Source organism: Panthera leo, chromosome E2 (assembly GCF_018350215.1).
Source record: "Panthera leo isolate Ple1 chromosome E2, P.leo_Ple1_pat1.1, whole genome shotgun sequence".
In the NCBI taxonomy this organism is placed as follows: Eukaryota; Metazoa; Chordata; class Mammalia; order Carnivora; family Felidae; genus Panthera; species Panthera leo.
The window spans coordinates 20,504,734-20,525,596 of NC_056693.1; the positions used below are offsets into that span (position 1 = coordinate 20,504,734).

A 20,863-nucleotide genomic window follows, 5' to 3' on the forward strand; every position below is an offset into this window, starting at 1 on the left:
CACAGCAGTAAAGGCGATTCTTAGCAGTCATGTTAATCTGTTCATCTTTAATTTTTGAGAAAAACTGCTCTATTGCTTTTCATAACATAAAACTAAACTGGTATCGCCTGTTTCTACAATGTTCACACTCCTACAAGGTCAAGTAGCCATAGAGGCTGTGAACTGATGTTAACTGAGCAAATGTTAGCTTTTGTTCATGCATATCAGGGAAAAAACCCACAAAGTTTAATTACATTCGGTTTCTTCTCTCCAGCTGCCTTTCAGTGTTCAAAGCACGGCTGTCTTCAATGGAATACTCTTAACGTCAAACCTACATCCCCAAATCAAACTGGAGAGCCAGATCAATCACTCACATGAAGGGGGCTTCATATCCAACATGGCTCAAGAATACAGGAAGAGTGACTTCATAAAGATGGAAAAACAGAAAAAACCCACCACTCCAGGTACAAAGGTAGAAAGCTTTTGTGCCCCACCCCTCTCTTTAATATACCCAGAAAGCGTAAGGAACAGAGGGGGGCCTTATTAGTAAAAAAGCATTCACACATGATTAATTGGTAATCTTGGCACCAGCTGTATGGAACCAAATGCTATACTTCATGAGACAGACACTTGCAAGCTTTACATCTGCTTCATGCTAAGAGAACATCTGCTTTACTCATTCAAACACTTTTCCAGTTTTACAGCAATTTACACTTTGCCTGGTGGATTGTGCCAATGAAAATGTACACCAATACAAGTTACCCTCTAAAGAATGCAACATGAACAAATACTTCATATGTTCATTTCCATCAGTTCCACAGGGAACGTGATGTCGGGAGAATGAAAACATTTCTTCTGGAGATAATGACAGAAAGAAACAGACAAAAGCGGTGTTATTTTTAAGGAGCTGTACAACGAAAACCATTTAATAGTAGTTTATATAGTAATTTGACAAAAATACTAAAAGGAAAAAGCATTAAAACAATGACTGCTCACAGGGAGTGATTTGGGTCCCCTAGAAACACACAAAATGTAACAGCGCCTTTTAGGCAAATGACACCACATCTGCCAAAGGAAACCTCGCGTTAGTTTTTAAGACTCTTCATGTAAATAACTTTTGTTTACAAAAACTGTGTCCAAACTGAGTAGGCTGCTGGTGGTGGGGAAGCCACGGAAAGACTAACTTTACAAATGCAGTCTGTTTCAGGAGCAGGTAACAAATCATCTCACCAAGAAACAGTAGCTCACGATAAGACAGCTGTTCTTGAAGTTTCGTACTGGGAACCATGCCCTTAGCAGACATTCTTAAGGCATGTACTCTGTTCATTGTCTGGTGAGCCCCCTGTCCGTCTGTCAGAATGGAATGATCTTGCCCTAGGGCTGAGAGCTTCGTGTGGGGGCAGGCTGGGGACAGGCTGGGCTACTGCTGACAGCACACCCCCCGCACCCCCGGCACCCACCGGGCTCACACAGAAGCATCCACCACTCTTGGTACCCCTGGACTTACAACTTGGCTAGTTAACTCTACGTATTCTAGAGAGTCCTTGCTGAGTGAGAGTATTCAGTGGGAAGATATGCAAATTCCGTAACATCAAACGAATATGAGAATAACAGTGGAAAATATTAGCATAAGAAAAGACTGAAAAAAACTGGTAAAAATTGAGTGACATGAGTGTTTTTTTAGCTAAATGAGAATTATTTTTCCTTATCACTGAACATTTCTTTGCTGGGGAAACAAAGGTATAAAACTTTAGTCCTCGACCCCAAGGGGTTTAGGTTTCAATGAGAAAGAATAATGCATTTTTGTAAAGAAAATGATTATTGAAGGAAAGGTATCAATTAGAAGGGATGAAGAGCTTTTGGCCTGCACTATTTTTTTAAAATGTTTATTTTAAGAGAGAAAGAGCGAGCACGCACACGAGGGAGAGAGTCAGAGAAAGAGGAAGGGAGAGAATCCCAAGCAGGCTCTGTGCTGTCAGCACAGAGCCTGATGTGGGGTTCCTTCCCACGAACAATGAGATCATGACCTGAGCTGAAATCAAGAGTCGAACGCCCAACTGACAGGGCCACCCAGGTGCCCCTGTCTGAACTATTAAACCAGCTCCCACTGGATTCTGGGTTTCTAATTGGTCTCTTTTTCCTCTATCTTCCTCATTCATTCATTCATTCAACAAACAGCTACTGACCAAAAAGTGACAAGCGTTCTCTTGCTGAGATTCAGCAGGGAACAAAGGAGATGCAAATCTTTGTCTTCATGGAATTTATAATCTAGAACAGAGGGAGAACAAATAAATGTGTAAAATATAAAAAGCAGAGTAGGGGGATGGCGAGGGGTTGGGTGTTGTGATCTTGCAGTTGGGTGGGGAAGGCCGCACCGATGAAGTGACTACTGAACAGAGATCTGAAGAGGCGGGGCAGTGAGCCATGTGGAGGAGAGCCTGTGGGTCGCACAGGACAGCTCATGTACACCTTGAAGAACAATGAGGAAGGCAGCGTGGTTTGAGGTGGAGGGAGCAAGGAAGGTCGGGGGCGGTACGGTAGAGTGGTGTGAAATAACATGGGGTTGGACACCCTGTCCTGCTAGCTAACTAGGACTCCAGGCTTGTACTCTGAGCTAGGTGTGTGTGTGGGGAGGTGAGGGAGGTCAGGAGTGTGGTTTCAGACCTGCTGAGCTGGACTGTGAAGGGCTCTGAGCTGCTGTAATAATCCCGGTGGGGATATGGGTTGTGAGAGGTGATCACATTCTACACATTGTTAAAGGGAAACGGACAGGGCACTTGAGAGAACCAGGACTGTTCAAGGGCAGGAGCCCCGAGCCACCGGAGGACGAAGCTGCAATGTACAGAGAAGAGGTATCAGGAGAAATCCCTGAGGGCAGGTACAGTCAGGCGTTTGATGTGGACTTGTTAAGTTCGAAATGCCTGTTGGACATCCCAGCTCAGGTGGTCAAGCAGGCGGCTGTATATACAAGTCTGGAGTTCAGGGGAAGGTATGAGCAGGGGACAGACATTCGGGGGCCATGAGCGTAGAGATGGTATTTAAAGCTATAGGTAAGATTGTTCTTAGAAATGACAAATGGACCGAAAAGTACAGAGCTAAGTCCTGGATTCTCTGCCAACAAGAGGTCAGAAGGCTGAGGGGTAGCCTGTGAAGGAGCCAAAGAACCACCTGGAGAGGGAGGAGTAAATCCAGGAGAACATGCGTCCTGGAGTCCAGGAAAAATGAGGACTGAGACATGACCACTAAACTGGACAGGAACTTTTAGAGAGCAGTGCCATGGCTGCAGCCTGCCTGGGGTGGGCTCAAGATAGAGATTAAGAAGAGAGGAATAGAGACTGTGGGACTGCACACTTTCTGGGTGTGTTTGGGTGTTAAGGTGAGCAGAGCAACGGACAGTAGCTGAAAGAGAAGATGGGGACAGAAGAGCCTTCCCGACCCCAGGACGGGAGAAGGCAGGAGAGACTCAACTGCCAGAGGGATGTAACTTGGCCGAAGGCAGGGGAGCAGATGCCACCCACAGGGTGACAAGTCGGTGCACACGGGCACAGATCCAGGCAGATGTGGGGCTGAAGCACGTGGGAGGTCTCTTCAGCTTGCTTCTCCTTCCTCAGTCGACAGGGTTCCTGAAATGCTACCTCCAAATACGGCACCTTGACTCACTGAGTATCTTAAGCTGAAGGAATGTGACAAATGGCAGGTGCAGGAAGGCTCTCTGCCTCTCCCTGGTCCCCTGAAGCAGGTCCTAAGACTGTCTTGTGAAAGGTGCACTCCCTCTACCCGGAGGAAAAGAAATCCTTATCTCCGAAGGTGGAGGGGCATGGAGAGGAATCTGAACAAACAGGCTTTGCTAACTAAGTTCAGCCCCTTTTCTTCCTATGATATTTTCCACGTTCTACTCTTTGTCAAATCTAGTATTAAAATGCTCAGGTTTAACCATTTCTTCACGTCTTCATTTCCTTATGAAGGTTCTAGTGTCACGTAAAACTTGTCTGAAGTAAATTTGTACGCTTTTCTCTTGTTAATCTGTCTTTTGTCAGTTCACCTGACAGAACCCCAGCCAGAGGACGCAGGAGGGCAGTGGGTTCCCCTCCACAGTGAAACAGGAAGCAATGTAACCCTGGGGAAGGTCTGGGGGGAAAAGCAGGGAACAACAGGTTAGAACGGTCGTCTAGGAGAGCTGGGGGGTTAATGGACAAAGGAAGTGTAACAGGACTGCCAGGCAGCACTTTTAAAAACTGACAAATTTGGGGGCACCTGGGTGGCTCAGTCGGTTGAGCATCCGACTTCAGCTCAGGTCTTGATCTCACGGTCCATGAGTTCGAGCCCCACGTCAGGCTCTATGCGGACAGCTCAGAGCCCACAGCCTGCTTTGGATTCTGTCTCCCTCTCTCTCTGCCCCTTCCATGCTCATGCTCTGTCTCTGTCTCAAGAATAAATAAAAGCATTAAAATTTTTTTAAAAAAAATCTGACAAGTTTTAAAATAAAATATTTTGGTTTCTGTATATTTAAATGTGTATTTAGTCCCTGCTACTGAGTTTTCTTCTTGCTTGTAATAATTTTTCAGATTCTCTTGTGGTTTCCAGGTATATAATGACATGACCTACAAGTAATTTTACCTCCTCCTTCCCAATTTTTATACTTTTTACTTCTCCTGTTTATATTGCTGGTACCTCCAAAGCAATGTTAAACAATAGTACTAACAGACAGCTTTGGCTTGGGATACGCCTCTAGCCACATGTGCCTACTTAAATTTAATTAAAACTAAAAATTCAGTTTCTCAGTTTTTGAACACAAATGGCTAACGGCTAGAGTATTAGTAATACAGCATGAAGAACTTTTCATCATCACAGAAAGTTCTGTTAGATAGCTAGCACTGTTCTAGTGTTTCCCTAATGGGGAAGGTCTTAGCATCTGGTCTGAAATGTATTCATGCTATATTAAAAAAAAAGGATGCATCTATTTTTTAAGTTTTACCGAGACAGAATTCACATACCATACCATTCACCCATTTAAAGTGTACAATTCAATGGCTTTTACTGTACTCACAAAGTTATACGTGCATCACTACAATCAATGTTAGACCATTTCATTACCCCTAAAAAGAATCACCACTCGGAGTCATCACCCTACAAATCCCCCATGCTTTGTAGCACTGGGCAACACTAATCTACTTTCTATCTCTTTAGGTTGGCTTCTCCAGGACAGTCCGTAAAATGAAATGATACAACATGTGGTCCTTTGGGCCTGATTTCATTCGTTCGGCATGTTTTCGAGGCTCCTCTAATGCTGCGGCATGTATCACTCATTGCAAAATCGCCAAATAATATTCCACTGTATGGATGTACCACATTTTACTTACCCATTCCTCCCTTAGTGGACACTGAGGTTGTTTCCTCTTTGGGCCATTATGAAAAACGCTGCTATGAGTATTCATGTACAAGTTTTTGTGTGGGTATGTTTTCCTTTTTCTTGGGTATTTCCTTAGGAATGGGACGGCTAAGATCATTTGAGAACTATGTTTCCCTGTTTGAGGGTTGCTAGACTGCTTACCAAAGTGGTTGCATTATTTTACATTCCAATCAGCACTGTAAAACATTCCAATTTCTCCACATCCTTGTCAACATTTGTTACTACATGTCTTCTTATTACAGCCCTGCCAGTGGATGTGAAGTGTTATCCCATTGTGGGTTTGAGTAGAACTTCCTGACAGGCTAATGATGTTGAGCATCTTTTTTGCATGTGCTTTTTTAGCCATTTGTATATCATCTTTTGAAAAATGTCTATTCAAGTCCTTTTTTCATAAAAAAAAAATTGGGCTGTGTTTTTATTAGTGAATTGTTATAGTTCTCTCTATATTCCAGATTCAGATCCCTTATCAGGCATATGATCTGTAAATATTTTCTCCCTGAGTGGTGTCTTTTCGTTTTGATTGTATGCTTTGGGGCACAAAACTTTCTAATGCTGAAGAAGTCCAATGTAACTATTTTTCCTTTCCTTTAGTCACTTGTGCTTTTGGTGTATCTAGGATGGCCGAGCCCAACCCAAAGCCATGATGACTTATTCATGTTTTCTTTGCATTTTACTTTTTTAAATATAATTTACTGTCAAATTGGCCAACATACAGGGTGTACAGTGTGCTCTTAGAAGCTTCAGAGTTACATTTAGGTCTCTGACCCACTTTGAGTTCATCTGTGTGTGTGTGTGTATGAGGAAGGGGCCCAATTTCCTTATTTTACACATGAATATCCGTTTGTCCTCAGATCACTTGTTGCAAAGACTATTCTTTCTTCATTTAATTGTCTTGGCATCTTTGTTGAAAATCAATTGGTCATAAATGTAATGGTTTATTTCTGGACTCTCAATGCTATTTCATCTACCCTAATGCCAGTCCCACACTTTCTTGCTTATTGTTGTGAGTCTTCTAACTTTATTTTATTTTTTTTCAAAACTGCTTTGGCTATTCTGGGTCATTTCAGTTTCCATATAAATGTTAGGGTCAGCTTGTCAATTTCTGCAAAAAGATCCCATTTTGAGAGGGATCCGTCAAATCTGTACACCAACTTGGGGCGTATTGCTATCTTAACAATCTTGTCTTCCAATTCATGAACATGGTTTAAATTTTATACTTCTTTTGTTCAATTTATTCCTAAGTATCTTATTATCTTGTTGCTATTGTAAAAGAAACTCTTGTTAATTTAATTTTGGTTTGCTCATTGCTACTGTATAAAAATACAATTAGCTTTTGTGTATTGATCTTGTATCCTGCAACCTGGATAAACTCATTTATTAGTTCTAATAGTTTTTTTTTAGTGGGTTCTATATAGAAGATCATGTTTTCTACAGAGCCAGTTTTACTTCTTCCTTTCCAATTTGGAGGTCTTTTGTTTCATTTTCTTGCCCGATTTCCCTGATTAGGGCCTCTAGTATAGTGCTGAAAAGAAATGGCTAGAGCAGACATTCTTGTCTTGTTCCTAATCTTAGGGGGAAAACTTTTGATTTATCACCATTAAATATGATGTTAGCTGTTGGATTTTTGGCAGACGCCCTTTCTGAAGCTAAAGATCCCTTCTATTTCTAGTCTGTTGAGTGTTTTTTATTATGAAGAGTTGGTGAGGGGTTCCTGGGTGGCTTAGTTGGTTGAGCATCTGACTTTGGCTCAGGTCATGATCTTGCAGTTCGTGGGTTCAAGCCCTGCGCTGGGCTTTGAGCTGACAGTGTGGAGCCTGCTTCGGATTCTCTATCACCCTCTCTGTCTGTCCCTCCCCATCTCACTCTCTCTCTCTTTCAAAAATAAACATTAAAAAAAAAAATGAAGAGTTGTTGAATTCTGTTAAATACTTTTTTAATGTCTTTTAAGATAATCACATGGTTTTTGTGTTTTATTCCATTGATGTCATGGGCTCATCTGGCCAATTCTTATTTTGTTACGTGTGTTAAAAGAAAATGATACTATATTTTTTCCAAATACCATTTCTTGCATCTTTTGAAGTACTAACAGAACAAACAAGTGTATTACTAGATTTCTCAGCAATTGCCTTTAGTTTCCTGGTAGAAAAATGACTTTTTCATGGAGCGTTTTACTTTGGGTTTTTTTTTTTTTTAATTTTTTTTTAATGTTTATTTATTTTTGAGACAGAGAGAGACAGAGCATGAATGGGGGAGGGGCAGAGAGAGAGGGAGACACAGGATCGGAAGCAGGCTCCAGGCTCTGAGCCATCAGCCCAGAGCCCGACGCGGGGCTCGAACTCACGAACCATGAGATCGTGACCTGAGCTGAAGCTGGACGCTCAACCGACTGAGCCACCCAGGCGCCCCAGGAGCGTTTTACTTTGAACATGCAACCAGATTCTCTTTATTAGTATTATTTAGAATTTTTGGTTCAACATATATATAAGTGGGATTAGTCCCTGAGCTTTGTTTTTTTATATTACTTACATTACATACAGTTGATTCTCATCATTCACACATTTCTGATTTGCAAACCTGCCTACTAACTAAAATCTGTAACAACAAGATTGACAAAAAGTACTCGCTGTGCTTTTGCAGTCATGTGTAGAGCGGTGACACTTTGAGTTGCCTCATGCGCACGGTTCCCAACTGTGCTCTGCCTCTTGCTCCAGCTGTCATACAGAAGTGATCCGAAGGTGACTGCGCTAAGGGGCAGTGCAGCACAGTGTCAGAAGCTCTGCGCCCAGGTGGACGGGGTTTCTATCCAACTCTGGTACCTGTTAGTGGGACGGCCTTAGGCAAGTCACTTAACAACTCTGAACCTCATTTTCTCTTTTATAAAATGAAGAAAACAGAATCTACCGGGAGTTCTTAGAATTTAAGACCTATGTGTGACACACATGCACGCGTACACGCATGCGCGCACACACACACACACACACACACACACACACACACGCGCGCGCGATTTCCCCAGGAGCAATGACTAGTATTCTCTAATTCAGTGTTCAGTGACTTTTAGAATATAACTGCTGGGAGTAAGAAAAATTGACTGTAGTTATATTCTGATCCTCAGTTTTGGTGTGTTATGCCTGACTCATAAAAATAATCTAGAAGTTTTCTTTCTCTTTGGTGTTCTAGAATGGCTGAAATAGTACTGGAATATTTTGGTTCTTCAGTAAGAGTTTGGTAAAATTCCTCCATAAAATCAACAGGGTCTGCTGTTTTGGGGAGTGCAGGATGGGTAGTTCTTTATTAAGTCTTCTCTATCACATCTGCAGAAATAATTATATTTTCTGGGGCTAGTTTTGCCAATTTATATCCTAGAAAAGCATCCATTTCACCCATTCATCTAATTTGCACGGAATCAAACAGAACAGACCACGTGGCTCCTTTCTATTTCTTGGTCTCCATAGTTATTTCTCTGCTCCCACATTTCATCATCTCTGCAATTATTTCTGGTATTTATTTTGGGTATTTGTACTCCCTACCCTATCTTCATCCTTCTTATTTTTTACTCCCCAAATAATCACTCATTTATTAATTATTTTCCTACTTTCTAACTCATCAATTTCTTATTTTATTTTTATCCTTCCTTCTGTTGCTACATTTTGTTTACTTTCCAACTACGTAAGTGGAATAATGAATTCATTTGTTTACTCATTCTTATTTCATAATACAATATTTAAAGCTACAAATTCTTCTGAATACTGCTTTAGCTGTATTCCATAATCCAGAAACATGGTTTTCATCATTTTCTAGATTTTGTTTATAATTTCTATAAGTTCAGTTTTAATGTGAACAAAAAATTATTTATAAAGTTATTTTTACATTTCCAGAAAGTGAGCTTTTTCTTCTTAATTAGTTATCTCCAGTTTTCATTTAAATGAATGAATAAATTAAAAGAGCATACTGTGAGTCTATGACCATTATCCCCAAAGCCGAGAATAAGACAACTCTATGCACTACCACAACGTGATAAGGAAATACTATTTCTGGGTCTGAGATTTTTCTCTAGGGCTGAACATATGAATATTTTAGTTAATGTTCTGTGGATATTTAAAAAGAACATACATTCTGTCATTAGATATTTATAAATTAGATCTTACTATTTTCTCTAGGTCTTCTATATTCTCATTTTTGACCACCTGCTTTTTTTATGGACTAAGAATTAAAACTCAATAGTAATGGGTTTCTCTATTACTTCTTGTATTTCCTGTAGCTTTTGCTTTATAAATTTTGTTAAGTTATTTGACACATAGATAGTCCTATCTGTGGTCGGCATCTTTATCACTGAAAAATTGCCTTTCTTTGCCTCATTTTTCTGAGACTTTCTTTCCCTTTTTTTGCAGTATTTCAATAAGTTCTTATCTACACCTTAGATCTAATCCAAGAAACTGTTCTGGGAGAATCTTATCCATATAGTAAGTGATCTGATTTTGCTCTGTGACACAGAGTTTTCATCAGGTGAGTAAAGCAGACGTATATTTATTTATACAAAAATATTTTGACATTTTTGTGTTAACACGTTTTCTGTCACAGTTTTTAGAACAAATCCTCTACTATATTGCCTGTGTCTGCTTGTGTGTGTCTTTTAATTTCGAAGGTTTATGTTTTTATTGTAGGAGTTACCTCTAGAACTGTAACTTTCAAGGATGACTTAATTCTTTATTTCTATGGATAGTATCTACTGAGTTCCTATAACGAGTGATTACAATCTCATGAAATTTGTATTTCTCCCCTGCCCAATTTTACTTGATATTTTCTTGGCATTTTCTTTTATATACATCTGTTTCTTATCATTTTTAAATGAAACTTGACTTCTAGCTATCAAAAATAAAGAAATGGATACCTCCACCATCTTCTACCTTCTCTTTTCCTTCCTCTTCTTTTTACTACATTGTTATTGCTACTATTTCATTGTTATAACATCACTGAGTATTACTACATTGTTACATCATATATATTTTGTCTATAAATATTTGGTGCTAGTCCTACAGTTAAATACGTTTGTACTTCACCGATAGGCCTTCTGCCATTGTTTTGCCTTTTATCTCTTGGCCAGGTAAAGTTTTCCCTCTAACAATTTCTTCAGGTGTTAAAAAAAATAGATTTCTCAGAATCAAAACAGTTTGTTGGGTGCTTTATGCAGGATGGAATGACTGCATTAAAACATATAAATCACATTCTCTTGTCTTCTGCAGACATCATTCAAGATCTTTTAAGCATTAAATGTCACCATGGAAAAGTTGGAAGCCAGACTGACTTGTCTCCCTTTTGTTTGGATGTCTGGGGATTTCTTACTGTTGAAGGCCACCAATTTCACAGAACTATACCCTGCTGATGATCTGTCGAGGCCAAGTTTTCCTGATGCCCCTCAACTTGTAGATTCAATTCATCTTTCATTTTTCAAGTTTTCTTGAATTATATCTTTAAACATGATTCTCCCTTGTTTCATTGTTTTGGTTCTTTTCTTTTGGGACACAAATTATGTGTGTTTGCTGCTGTCTTCCTCAGCTGTCAGCTTCTCCCTACTACTGTAACTGTACGAATTCCATTTCATTTTGTTTACTTTTATCAGTCCAACATTTCTCTTTCTGTGCCTTCTGCAGGGTCTAGTCTTCTGTGTGTTGCTTCCAACACCGTCGTCATTGTTACGGTTTTATCTTTTGATTCTACTTCTTGCCTAAGTTCTGCCAGTTCACGTTTCAGTTCTTTCTGTTGTCTTCCTAGACGGTATAGATTTTCTTACATCCCTGCTTTGAATCCATCTTCTATGGTGGCAAATGCTTATTATTATTTTTTATTTGTTTATTTTTGAGAGAGAGAGACAGAGACAGAGAGACAGCATCAGCAGGGGAGAGGCAGGGAGAGAGGAAGAGAGACTGAATCCCAAGCAGGCTCTGCACTGACAGAAGGGCTCCATCTCACGAAGGTAAGATCATGTCCTGAACTAAAATCAAGAATCAGGAGCTTGACTGACAGAACTACCCAGGTGTGTCTGTTTTTTTTTCTTTTTGTTTATTTGTTTTTTTTTTTTTTTAAATGTTTACTTATTTTTGAGAGAGACAGAGACAGAATGCGAGTGGGTTGGGGCAGAGAGAGAGGGAGACACAGAATCTGAAGCAGGCTCCAGGCTCCAAGCTGTCAGCACAGAGCCCGACGTGGGGCTCAAACTCACGAGCTGTGAGATCATGACCTGAGCCGAAGTCGGATGCTCAACCGACTGAGCCACCCAGGCGCCCCTATTGTGTCTGGTTTTTAATGGGACCTGTTTGGTCACAATTTTCATGTCCCTGCTATAAATTTTTTCTGGTGACTGCTCTTCACCAACACTTGTTCTTGGTTCTTCTCTTCCTTTTTTTCTTCCAGGTTCATTGTACAGATCCTGTGCTAGTTCCCTTCTGTATGTGGCAAGTTCTTACCAAACCAACTTCTTGCAGGAAGTTCATGTGGGGGACAGGCCAGGGCCACAAGTCAGGCCAGCGAGAATCTTCCTTGTGATTCAGCGTGGTTTACAACAGTGAGCTCTTTAGTCTTTTCCTCATTTTAGCCAACCAAGATTGGCAGCCTCAGAGCTGTGCAACACGCAAGTTCTCTCTCTTTATCCGGGTCTTCTGAAACTCCACTTGTACAAAAATGGCTTGTCTCTGTGATTACTCCTTTCAGCCTGCCTAGCTTACTTCTCTTTCATACCAGGGCGTCTCCAGGAAAGCTTCCATCATTACTGCTCACATCTGGCCCCGTGGTTCTCCACAGCGGACCTCGGTCTCACCCCTCAGGATATGCCAGTAACCTTGGAGAACTCAGCTTTGGAGGCTTCCTCCAAAATCCTCTCTCCCTACCTTTCCATGCTCCTCTGAGTTTCACGTGGTTAGGCGGCCCTTCCTCATACACTATGGTTCCAGATCAGAGACCACTCTTAGTTCTGTCAAAGCTGGAAAATAACCATCTCTTTTTCATTTTCCTTATTGCTTTGAGGTAATTCAAAAGAAAGAAGGAACGGACATCTTTACACGGCCACTTTAAAACAAGAAGTTGATTAACAAACAATTTTAGGGGTTTTACCCACACAGGAACAATCTACCCCAAAATTGGGGAGCTTAGTGAAATAACTAAGAGTATAATTTTTTTTTTAATTTTGAGTTATATAAACAATCATGTCCATAATAATTGTGGAAGTTGGTATACCTATGTACATATGGAAAAAGCATATGATGTAACATCAGAGAAGTCTGATTTTGAAAACTATGTTGGAGTCATAAATAAGTAAAATATATACACATGTAAGATGCAGAATGGAAGGGAAAACTGAAAACTGGTTTTTGATGAGGTAATGAAAACTGAGTTATGTCTTTTACTTAAAAGTTTTTTGTTGTTGTCACAATATAGTTTTTGCAATAAGTAACACAATACATGTTCAAAAACTAAAAGGAATCAGTGTTATGTGTATTTTCACTCCAGCGTCTACTAAACACAAATCATGACAAACACACTGATGGGCTCCCCACTTGCCAGCACTTCTGTGTCCTCTGCCTGAAGGCAGCTCCCAAAGCTGCATCCCCCTGCTCGCTCTAGTGCTGGCCCAGATCTTTTACAACAGCCGTTGTCCCCATCCCCCCTCCCCCTGCCTAGACCGCTTCCCTCACCTGTAGAGGTGAACTACTCCAAACAGACCACTATCACTCAGCACTGATGATGTGCTGGGCACCATAGGGTAGCACAGCAAGTAAGGCATGGGCGTTGAACCCTTTTAGTTTGTTTTGTTTATAATAAAGGGCAACAAAAAAGCAGGTTGCATTTAAGGGACAATTTAGAAGGGCACCTGGGTGGCTCAGTCAGTTAAGTGTCCGGCTTCGGCTCAGGTCATGATCTCATGGTTCATGAGTTCGAGTCACGCATCAGGCTCTGTGCTGACAGCTCGGGGCCTGGAGCCTGCTTCAGATTCTGTGTCTCCCTCTCTGTCTGCCCTTCCCCCACTCATGCTCTGTCTCTCTCTCTCTCTCTCTCAAAAATAAATAGACATTAACAAAAAAAAATTTTTTTTTAATGAAGGACAATTTAGAGTTAGAATGTTTGGTCCTTGGAGACAGCCAGATTAAATATGCTCAAAATGCACCTAAAACAGGGCTAAGCACATAGCAGACATTCAATAAAAGCTATTTTTAAAAACTATACTTTCAATTTCCCAGCAAGGAAAATAGAACACAGTTGTTAACACAGTAGGAGAAGAACTTTTAATTTAAAAAATATGCAAAGAAAACCAAAACTACAATGAGCTGTCACCTCACACCTGTCAGAATGGCTAAAATCAGTAACACAAGAAACAACATGCTCTGGCGAGGATGTGGAGAAAGGAGAACCCCGGTGCACTGCTGGTGGGAGTGCAAACTGCCACTCTGGAAAACAGTATGGACGTTCCTCAAAAAATTAAGAACAGAACTACCCTATGATCTAGCAATTGCACTATTAGGGTTTCCCCCAAATAATACAAATAATACAAAACTACGAACTCAAAGGGACACATGCACTCCATTGTTTACAGCAGCATTACTGACAATGGCCAGATTATGGAAAGAGCCCAAATGTCCACTGACTGAGGAATGGATAAGAAGAGGTGGTGCGTACATACAACAGAATATCACTCAACCATAAACGAGACCCAAGTCTTGCCATTTCCAGTGACATGAATGGAGGTGGAGGGTATTATGCTAAGTGAAGTAAGTCAGAGAAAGATAAATACCCTATAATTTCAGTCCTGTGTGGAATTTAAGAAACAAAACAAATGATCATAGGGGTTAAAAAAGAGAGAAGCAAACCAAGAAACAGACTCTTAACTATGGAGAAGAAACTGATGGTTACCAGAGGGGAGGGGAGGGGATGAATGAAATAGGTGATGGGGATTAAGGAGCACATTTGTTGTGATGAGCACCGGGTGTTGGTATGAAAGTGATGAATCACTATACCATACACCTGAAACTAATATTACACTGTATGTTAACTAACTGGAATTTAAATAAAAACTAAAAATAAAATTTAAAAATATGCCACGAAAGGATAGTATATACACATTTCCTATGACCACTTAAAACCAACATCTTCTTCATTCAAATACTAATGCTGTTATGATCAGCAACTAACATTTAAAATATCATTCTGGGGGCGCCTGGGTGGCTGAGCCAGTTAAGCATCTGACTTTGGCTCAGGTCATGATCTCGTGATTCTTGGGTTCGAGCCCTGCGTCAGGCTTGGTGCCGACAATGGAAAGCCTGCTTGGGATTCTCATTCTCTACCTCTCTCTCTCTGCCCCTCTCCCATCACACTTTCTCTCTCAAAATAAATAAACTTAAAAAAAATCATTCTGAACACATAAATAAAACTCTATGATTTGCCTGTTTCAATATGTTTTTAAATATTTATTTATTTATTTTGGGGACAGAGTTGGTTCATGCTTGCTCAGTGCAAAGCCTGACGTAGGGGCTCGATCTCACAACTGTGAGATCATGACCTCAGCCTAAATCAAGAGCCGGATGCTTAACTAAGCCACCCACGTGCCCCTGTCTATATTATAAGCAATGTTTTTACTCTCTGAATAATTACAATGAATTCAAAGTATTCAGAGATCAAAGTATTTTCATGAAAATTAGCCTAGCCAGGGCACTTGGGTGGCCCAGTCAGTTAGGCATTTGACTTCTGATTTCAGCTCAGGTCATGATCTCGCAGTTGGTTCATTGGGTTCGAGTCCCACGTTAGGCTCTGCACTGTCAGTGCAGAGCCTGCTTGGGATTCTCTCTCAAAACAAATAAATAAACTTAAAAAAAAAAAAAAGTAGCCTAGCAATTTTAAGTTATAACCCACAAGTACAAAAGGAAAACAGATTTACACTTCTCAAGTATTCCCATAATCCCCCAATATGAAAATGGTGTAAATTACAGGAGTAAAATTTACAAAGGCATATATAAACTCGGAAAATGAGCTTTCCTCTGACTGAGCAATGTCTTTGATCATTAATGGCTACCAGCTTCATGGTTTATTCACAGAAAATGTTTACACATTTAAAAATTCAGTAAAATGTAAAATTCAGCTCCTAAGTTGCAACAGCCACGGATCAAGTGTTTAGCAGCTCCATTTGGCTCGTGGCCACTGTACTGAACAGTGTGGAAAAAGATCATTTCCTTCACTGCACAGAGTTCCACTGGACAGCACTGGGTCTACGTGATCTAAGATGAAAAACAAGCCAAATGCCCACGCAGAGGTAGCATCAGGTTTGCGAAACAGTCGAAACATCTGAGGATTCCTCTTGTGATGCAGAGAAAACAAGTCTGTGCTATAAGCCATTGCTTGAATAAAGAGAAGAAGATGCAATAAGACTGAGCTCAACTGTACATTTCAGGGGATGGAGGTGTCGGTGGGAAGAAACCTGTTAGATTCGAGTACGTTCCTGTTTTATAGCTTCTTCCAGATGGTATCTGAGGCAGAGACAAGAAACTAGCCTAGGGTCTCTTTCTCACTCTGCACACTCCTCCAACAATCTTGCCCACACGTCTATAAGCTGGTAATATGAAAATGTCCATTTCCAACACAGATGGAACTCCTGCCTCCACATCCGTAGATCCAGCTCCCTTTACTCCATATCTCCCTCCTTGGACTGTTTCGAAAGTGACTCATAACGTATCCAAACATGGATTATCATTTGCTGTCTCACCGTCCCCTCTAAAGAATTTGGCTGCCCTTTGTCCCTGGTTCCTGGGAGGTAGCCAATAAATCCTCGAATTTCCCAAGTGATAACAGCATCTTTGTCATTCACAGTTGGTTCCTCGGGACCACCTCTGATAGTGTGTTCTAAGGAGATGACTCAGGATGGGGGCTGGCCAAGCCAGAAAGACCAGAAATGTGTGATCAGAGGGTTGGGGCTTGGAGCCAGCTGACACCGACCCAACCTCTGGGGAGGAGAGGGAGCTGGAGATTGAATTCAACATTGTGGCCAAATGGTTCAATCAATCACACCTACATAATAAAACTCCAGTAAAAACTCTGGACACCAGAGCCCAGGTGAGCTTTCTTGGTTGACAATAGTCAACACACTGTCATACACTGACGTGCCAGGAGAACAACATGTCCTGACTCCACAAGGAAAGGACAATGGAAAGTCTGAATTTGGGGACCTCCCCCCACCGCCGACTTTCAATGAGTCTCTGCCTTTCACTGATTCTGATTTGTATCCCATTGTTGTATTAAAGCTATCATCGTAAGTGTAACGCTTTCCTGAGTTCTGTGAGTCATTCTAGTGAATTACTGAACCTGAGGGGATAGTGGGTATCCCAAAATTTATAGCCTACTTATGGTCAGAAGTCAGGTGGCCTGAGGATCCCCAAACTTGTGACTGGTATCTGAAGTGAGGGTGGTGTTGTAGTGCCCTTAGCCGGTCAAGTCTGGCTTAACTCTGGGTAGCTCTTGTCAGAAGTTACTCCACTGCCCAGACCTGTTCCTCCCAACAGGGTTCATCATCACAGTGAATGGTATGTCCATCCAACTATTCAGCTGCTAATGGGAGAAAGTAGATCACCACTGATGATTCCTTCCTCCCAATCACCATCCACACAAATGATGAATCGATAGATCCTTCTAAATCCACCTTCTAATAAACTCTGAGTTCATCCACTTCTCTCCAGCATGATCTGGCCTTTTCCTCTCTGGTCCTGTTCTCCTTGTGCTCCTAGAGTTCTGGCCACACGTGCCTTCTCTCTGATACTCGGGCTGGACAAGTTCTGTCCTACCTTGTGGCTTTTCCAGTTGTTGTTCCCTCTGCTTAGGACGTTTTCACAGATCTTAGCTTGGCTGTTCTTCTTAGGATTTCAGTGTTGATGTATATCTAGTCTTCAAAATGGTCTGCTTTCCCTCCCCGTAACTGTGTCACCACCCTGTTTGGTTTCTACCATAGGACTTATTTCTTGTTGGTTCCTGTTTCTTCCCTCCTCTTTGAACAGAATTCAAAGGCTGTTTTCTCGGGGCCTAGACCTGTGTCTGGTGCACAGATGACGTGCATTTACTGACATCCAGGTATTACCGAATCCACTGAATTGGGTTTTCTTGGTGGTTGCCTCTTCCCGCAGTGCTGTCCTCCTCAGGTCCACTCTCCACGCTGCAGCCTGAGCCATCTTTCTAGCACGCCAAGACAATGACACTGCTGTACCTTCATGACCTCTGTTTACCATCCCTGTACATTCTCTCTTCCCATCTGTTCTCCAGTCAGGCTGACTACTGCCAACACCTTCAACACTCTCAACGTTCTTGCCTCTCAAAGTTCCTGCACATGTCCCTTCCCTATGACATTCACTTCTCCTCCCCAATTTGACTGGTTAACCTTTCTCATCCTTCAGGTCTCCTTAACCATCACTTCTTCCAGAAAACCTTCCCTGAGCGTCCAAAATTGGGTTAGGTTACCCCTCCTCTGTGCTCCCGCAATGTCTTTCCCCAGCAAGGTATTGATTTTGGATGGGCTGTAATGTCTGCCAACTTGCCTGTACCCTCAAGGTGTGAACTCCCTGCAGGCAGGGGCCTTGTTGCAGTTGGAGGTATCGCTACAACTGAACGCAGTCCCTGCAGGTATACTATAGGTGCTTAATATGTATTTACTGGATCAATTTATTACACTGGAAAACCTGCTGGCAAATTCATTAGTCTCTGTTATTCTTTCCATGTTCCCCATGGTATTTCAATAAATGCTACCCACAGAAGGGGTGCTCCATAAGCACTAGGTAAAAGTATAATGACTTCTTTAACCTGGTGAGAATAAAAAGGAAAATCAAGGGTGCTCAGGTTTCTTGATGATGGGGTATATTTATTTAAGGTTACTAGGAAGGCCACCTAAAAACTTTAAAGAGCTAAAATTACAATTTGAAATTAAGCCATGTGACCTCTTTTAGCATCTTCTCCTTACTTACTACACAGTTACTAACATTTAATTTTAGCTATATGCCCACACAGGGATATTTCAGTCTTTATTCAAAATGTTGGTGTTGATAAATAAGTATAAGATTGTTTAGTTATAGGGAATCTGTTTATAAGCACTCTATTAAAGAGATATAGGCGAGGGACGCCTGGGTGGCTCAGTTGGTTAAGAGTCTAACTCTTGATTTCAGCTTAGGCTTTGAGCATCGAATGTGCTTGGGACTCACTCTCTCTCTCTCTCTCTCTCTCTCCCTCTGCCTCTCCCTGGCTAGCGCATGCTCTCTCTCTTAAAATAAACAGTAAAAAAAAACAAATAAAAAAAATAAAGAGATATAGGTGAGTGAAATTTTTCTTGACAAGAAAAACTACCCACTGTTACTGAAAGATAAGGATTATTCTTTGTACCATGATATTTTTGTATAAAAATATATACATAGACACACGCTACACTTATAGAGTAAGAAGAACAGGTTTTTAAAATAAACATACTATAAGTTATCTGTATAAATTAAATTTGTCATTCAAAGTAGTTCTCTTTGTTTTTGTTCTTTTTTTTTTAATTTTTTAGTATTTATTTTGAGTGAGAGAGAGACAGAGCATGAGCAGGGGAGGGGCAGAGAGAGAGGGAGACACAGAATCCGAAGCAGGTTTCAGGATCCGAGCCATCAGCACAAAGCCTGACATGGGGCCCGAACCCATGAGTGAGATCATGACCTGAGCCGAAGTCAGATGCTCAAGTGACTGAGCCACCCAGGCGCCCCTAAAGTAGTCCCCTTTGGAGACTCATTTCAGTAATGGAACCAAAGTTCAAAATATTTTGGAAAACTCTCTTTGAGAACCGTTTTACTTTTTTTATTAAAATTTTTTGTAATGTTTATTTATTTTGAGAGAGAGAGAGAGGGCGTGTGCTCACGTGTATGAGCAGGGGAGGGGTAGAGAGAGAGAATCCCAAGTAGACTCTATGCTGTCAGTGCAAAGCCTGAGACAGAAAACGATTTCATGAACTATGAGATCATGACCTGAGCCGAAATCAAGAGTCAGATGCTTAACTGACTGAGCCACCCAGGTACCCCGAGAACTGTTTTAGATTCTGCATTGATTCTTTTGAATATTCACCTATAAATATTTGACCTTTGATAGTGAATTTTACCTTTATAACAACTAGTCATTAGAAGCCACGATAGTAAACAGGGTCAAAGATGATGACGCTTGGGATAAAAAAACAAAGTATATTTGGATTGAAAACCCCTGGTGATATAAAAGTCTCCTTGCTTAAGTGATATGCTTGTTTTGAAAACAATGGCAAATTAAAAGACATCTAGAAACGTTTAAAAAGAGAAAAAAAGAGAACAAGGAAATTGGTGTTTAAGAAGTCACAGACCCTCCTGAGAATGTGATGAAAATAATGGTTCCCCGACCCTCTAACCACTGCATGTACAATTAGAAAGGTAGGAACACACTGAGGTCGTCTATGGAGCCAGATTAACACTCCATGGTTTAGAGGACTGGCTTTTGATTTTTTTATTGTGCCCAACAGAAAAAAATATATATATACTGTGACCCAGCTTGTACATACATACATATAATTAACACAACAGTTATACAATTAACACAACATATAATTGACACAAACAATTCTCAACCCTAGTGTATATGATGATATCCTCTTGCATCTTATTTTAATTACGAACGTTACTCATGATTTACTGCACCAATTTCACAACGTACAGTGCGAAAATACTGGTTTAGAGTTACTGTCCCATAACTAGAGCAAGTTCATGAAATGAGAAAACTCACTGATGACAGACATCCTGATGTTATTTTAAATAACAAAGTCTTTCTACGCTATAGGCAAACCTTTTAAGAGGTTAGATTCTTTACAGCAAAGCAGCATTATCTTGGTCCTTCATCTACACACTTAACTACTGGAGATACTGATGAGGAAATCATACAACAGTAATAGGATGCCATACCTTAATATTAGAAAACCATAAGTCGTTTTCATGTAAAGTGGCCAGGTAGACAGATGTAAGAAGTCCAATGCAAAGGGCAATGGTTCCACCAACCATAAGTGACAGAAGCTTCCATAATCTTCTACTGGTACCACCTTTCAGAAAAAATACATAACTAAGTCAGTAAACAACGTAGAATTTAATAGTGCCACTTCAGACTATCAAGTATGCTAAGTTCCAACTGCCTGTCACTGGCGAAGCTTCTATTCCCAGGAGACAGTTAGGAACTCCTTGCTGTGACTCTGGAGACCTGTTTTCATACCTCATTACGGTTTTTACCCGACGGTATCTAATTGCTCACTTGTCCACTTTGGCAGAAATCGTGAGCTTATTCATTACCTTAGTTATCTTAGTACCTACGGTCTGTGTTTGGCATAGTTTAATAACTGTAGTTCAACTGTGAAGTTTGTGAAATGGAGGAGTTAAGTGGGGTGCAGGTCTAGGATATAGAAAATCTTTCAGATGATCTACG

At 40.9% G+C, this 20,863-nt stretch overlaps 1 protein-coding gene across 5 annotated transcripts in view; it reads right to left on the reverse strand.

Annotated features, from left to right (window-relative positions):
- DPY19L3 (dpy-19 like C-mannosyltransferase 3) overlaps nucleotides 1–20,863 on the reverse strand; it is a 78,690-nt gene that overhangs the window by 51,546 nt on the left and 6,281 nt on the right. For all 5 annotated transcript variants that reach the window (XM_042920550.1, XM_042920549.1, XM_042920551.1 and 2 more), the window contains exon 3: nucleotides 20,353–20,486. In XM_042920550.1, coding sequence (XP_042776484.1) covers nucleotides 20,353–20,448 — 96 coding nt within the window. In that variant the 5' untranslated portion in view covers nucleotides 20,449–20,486. The remainder of the gene's footprint in view (nucleotides 1–20,352; nucleotides 20,487–20,863) is intronic.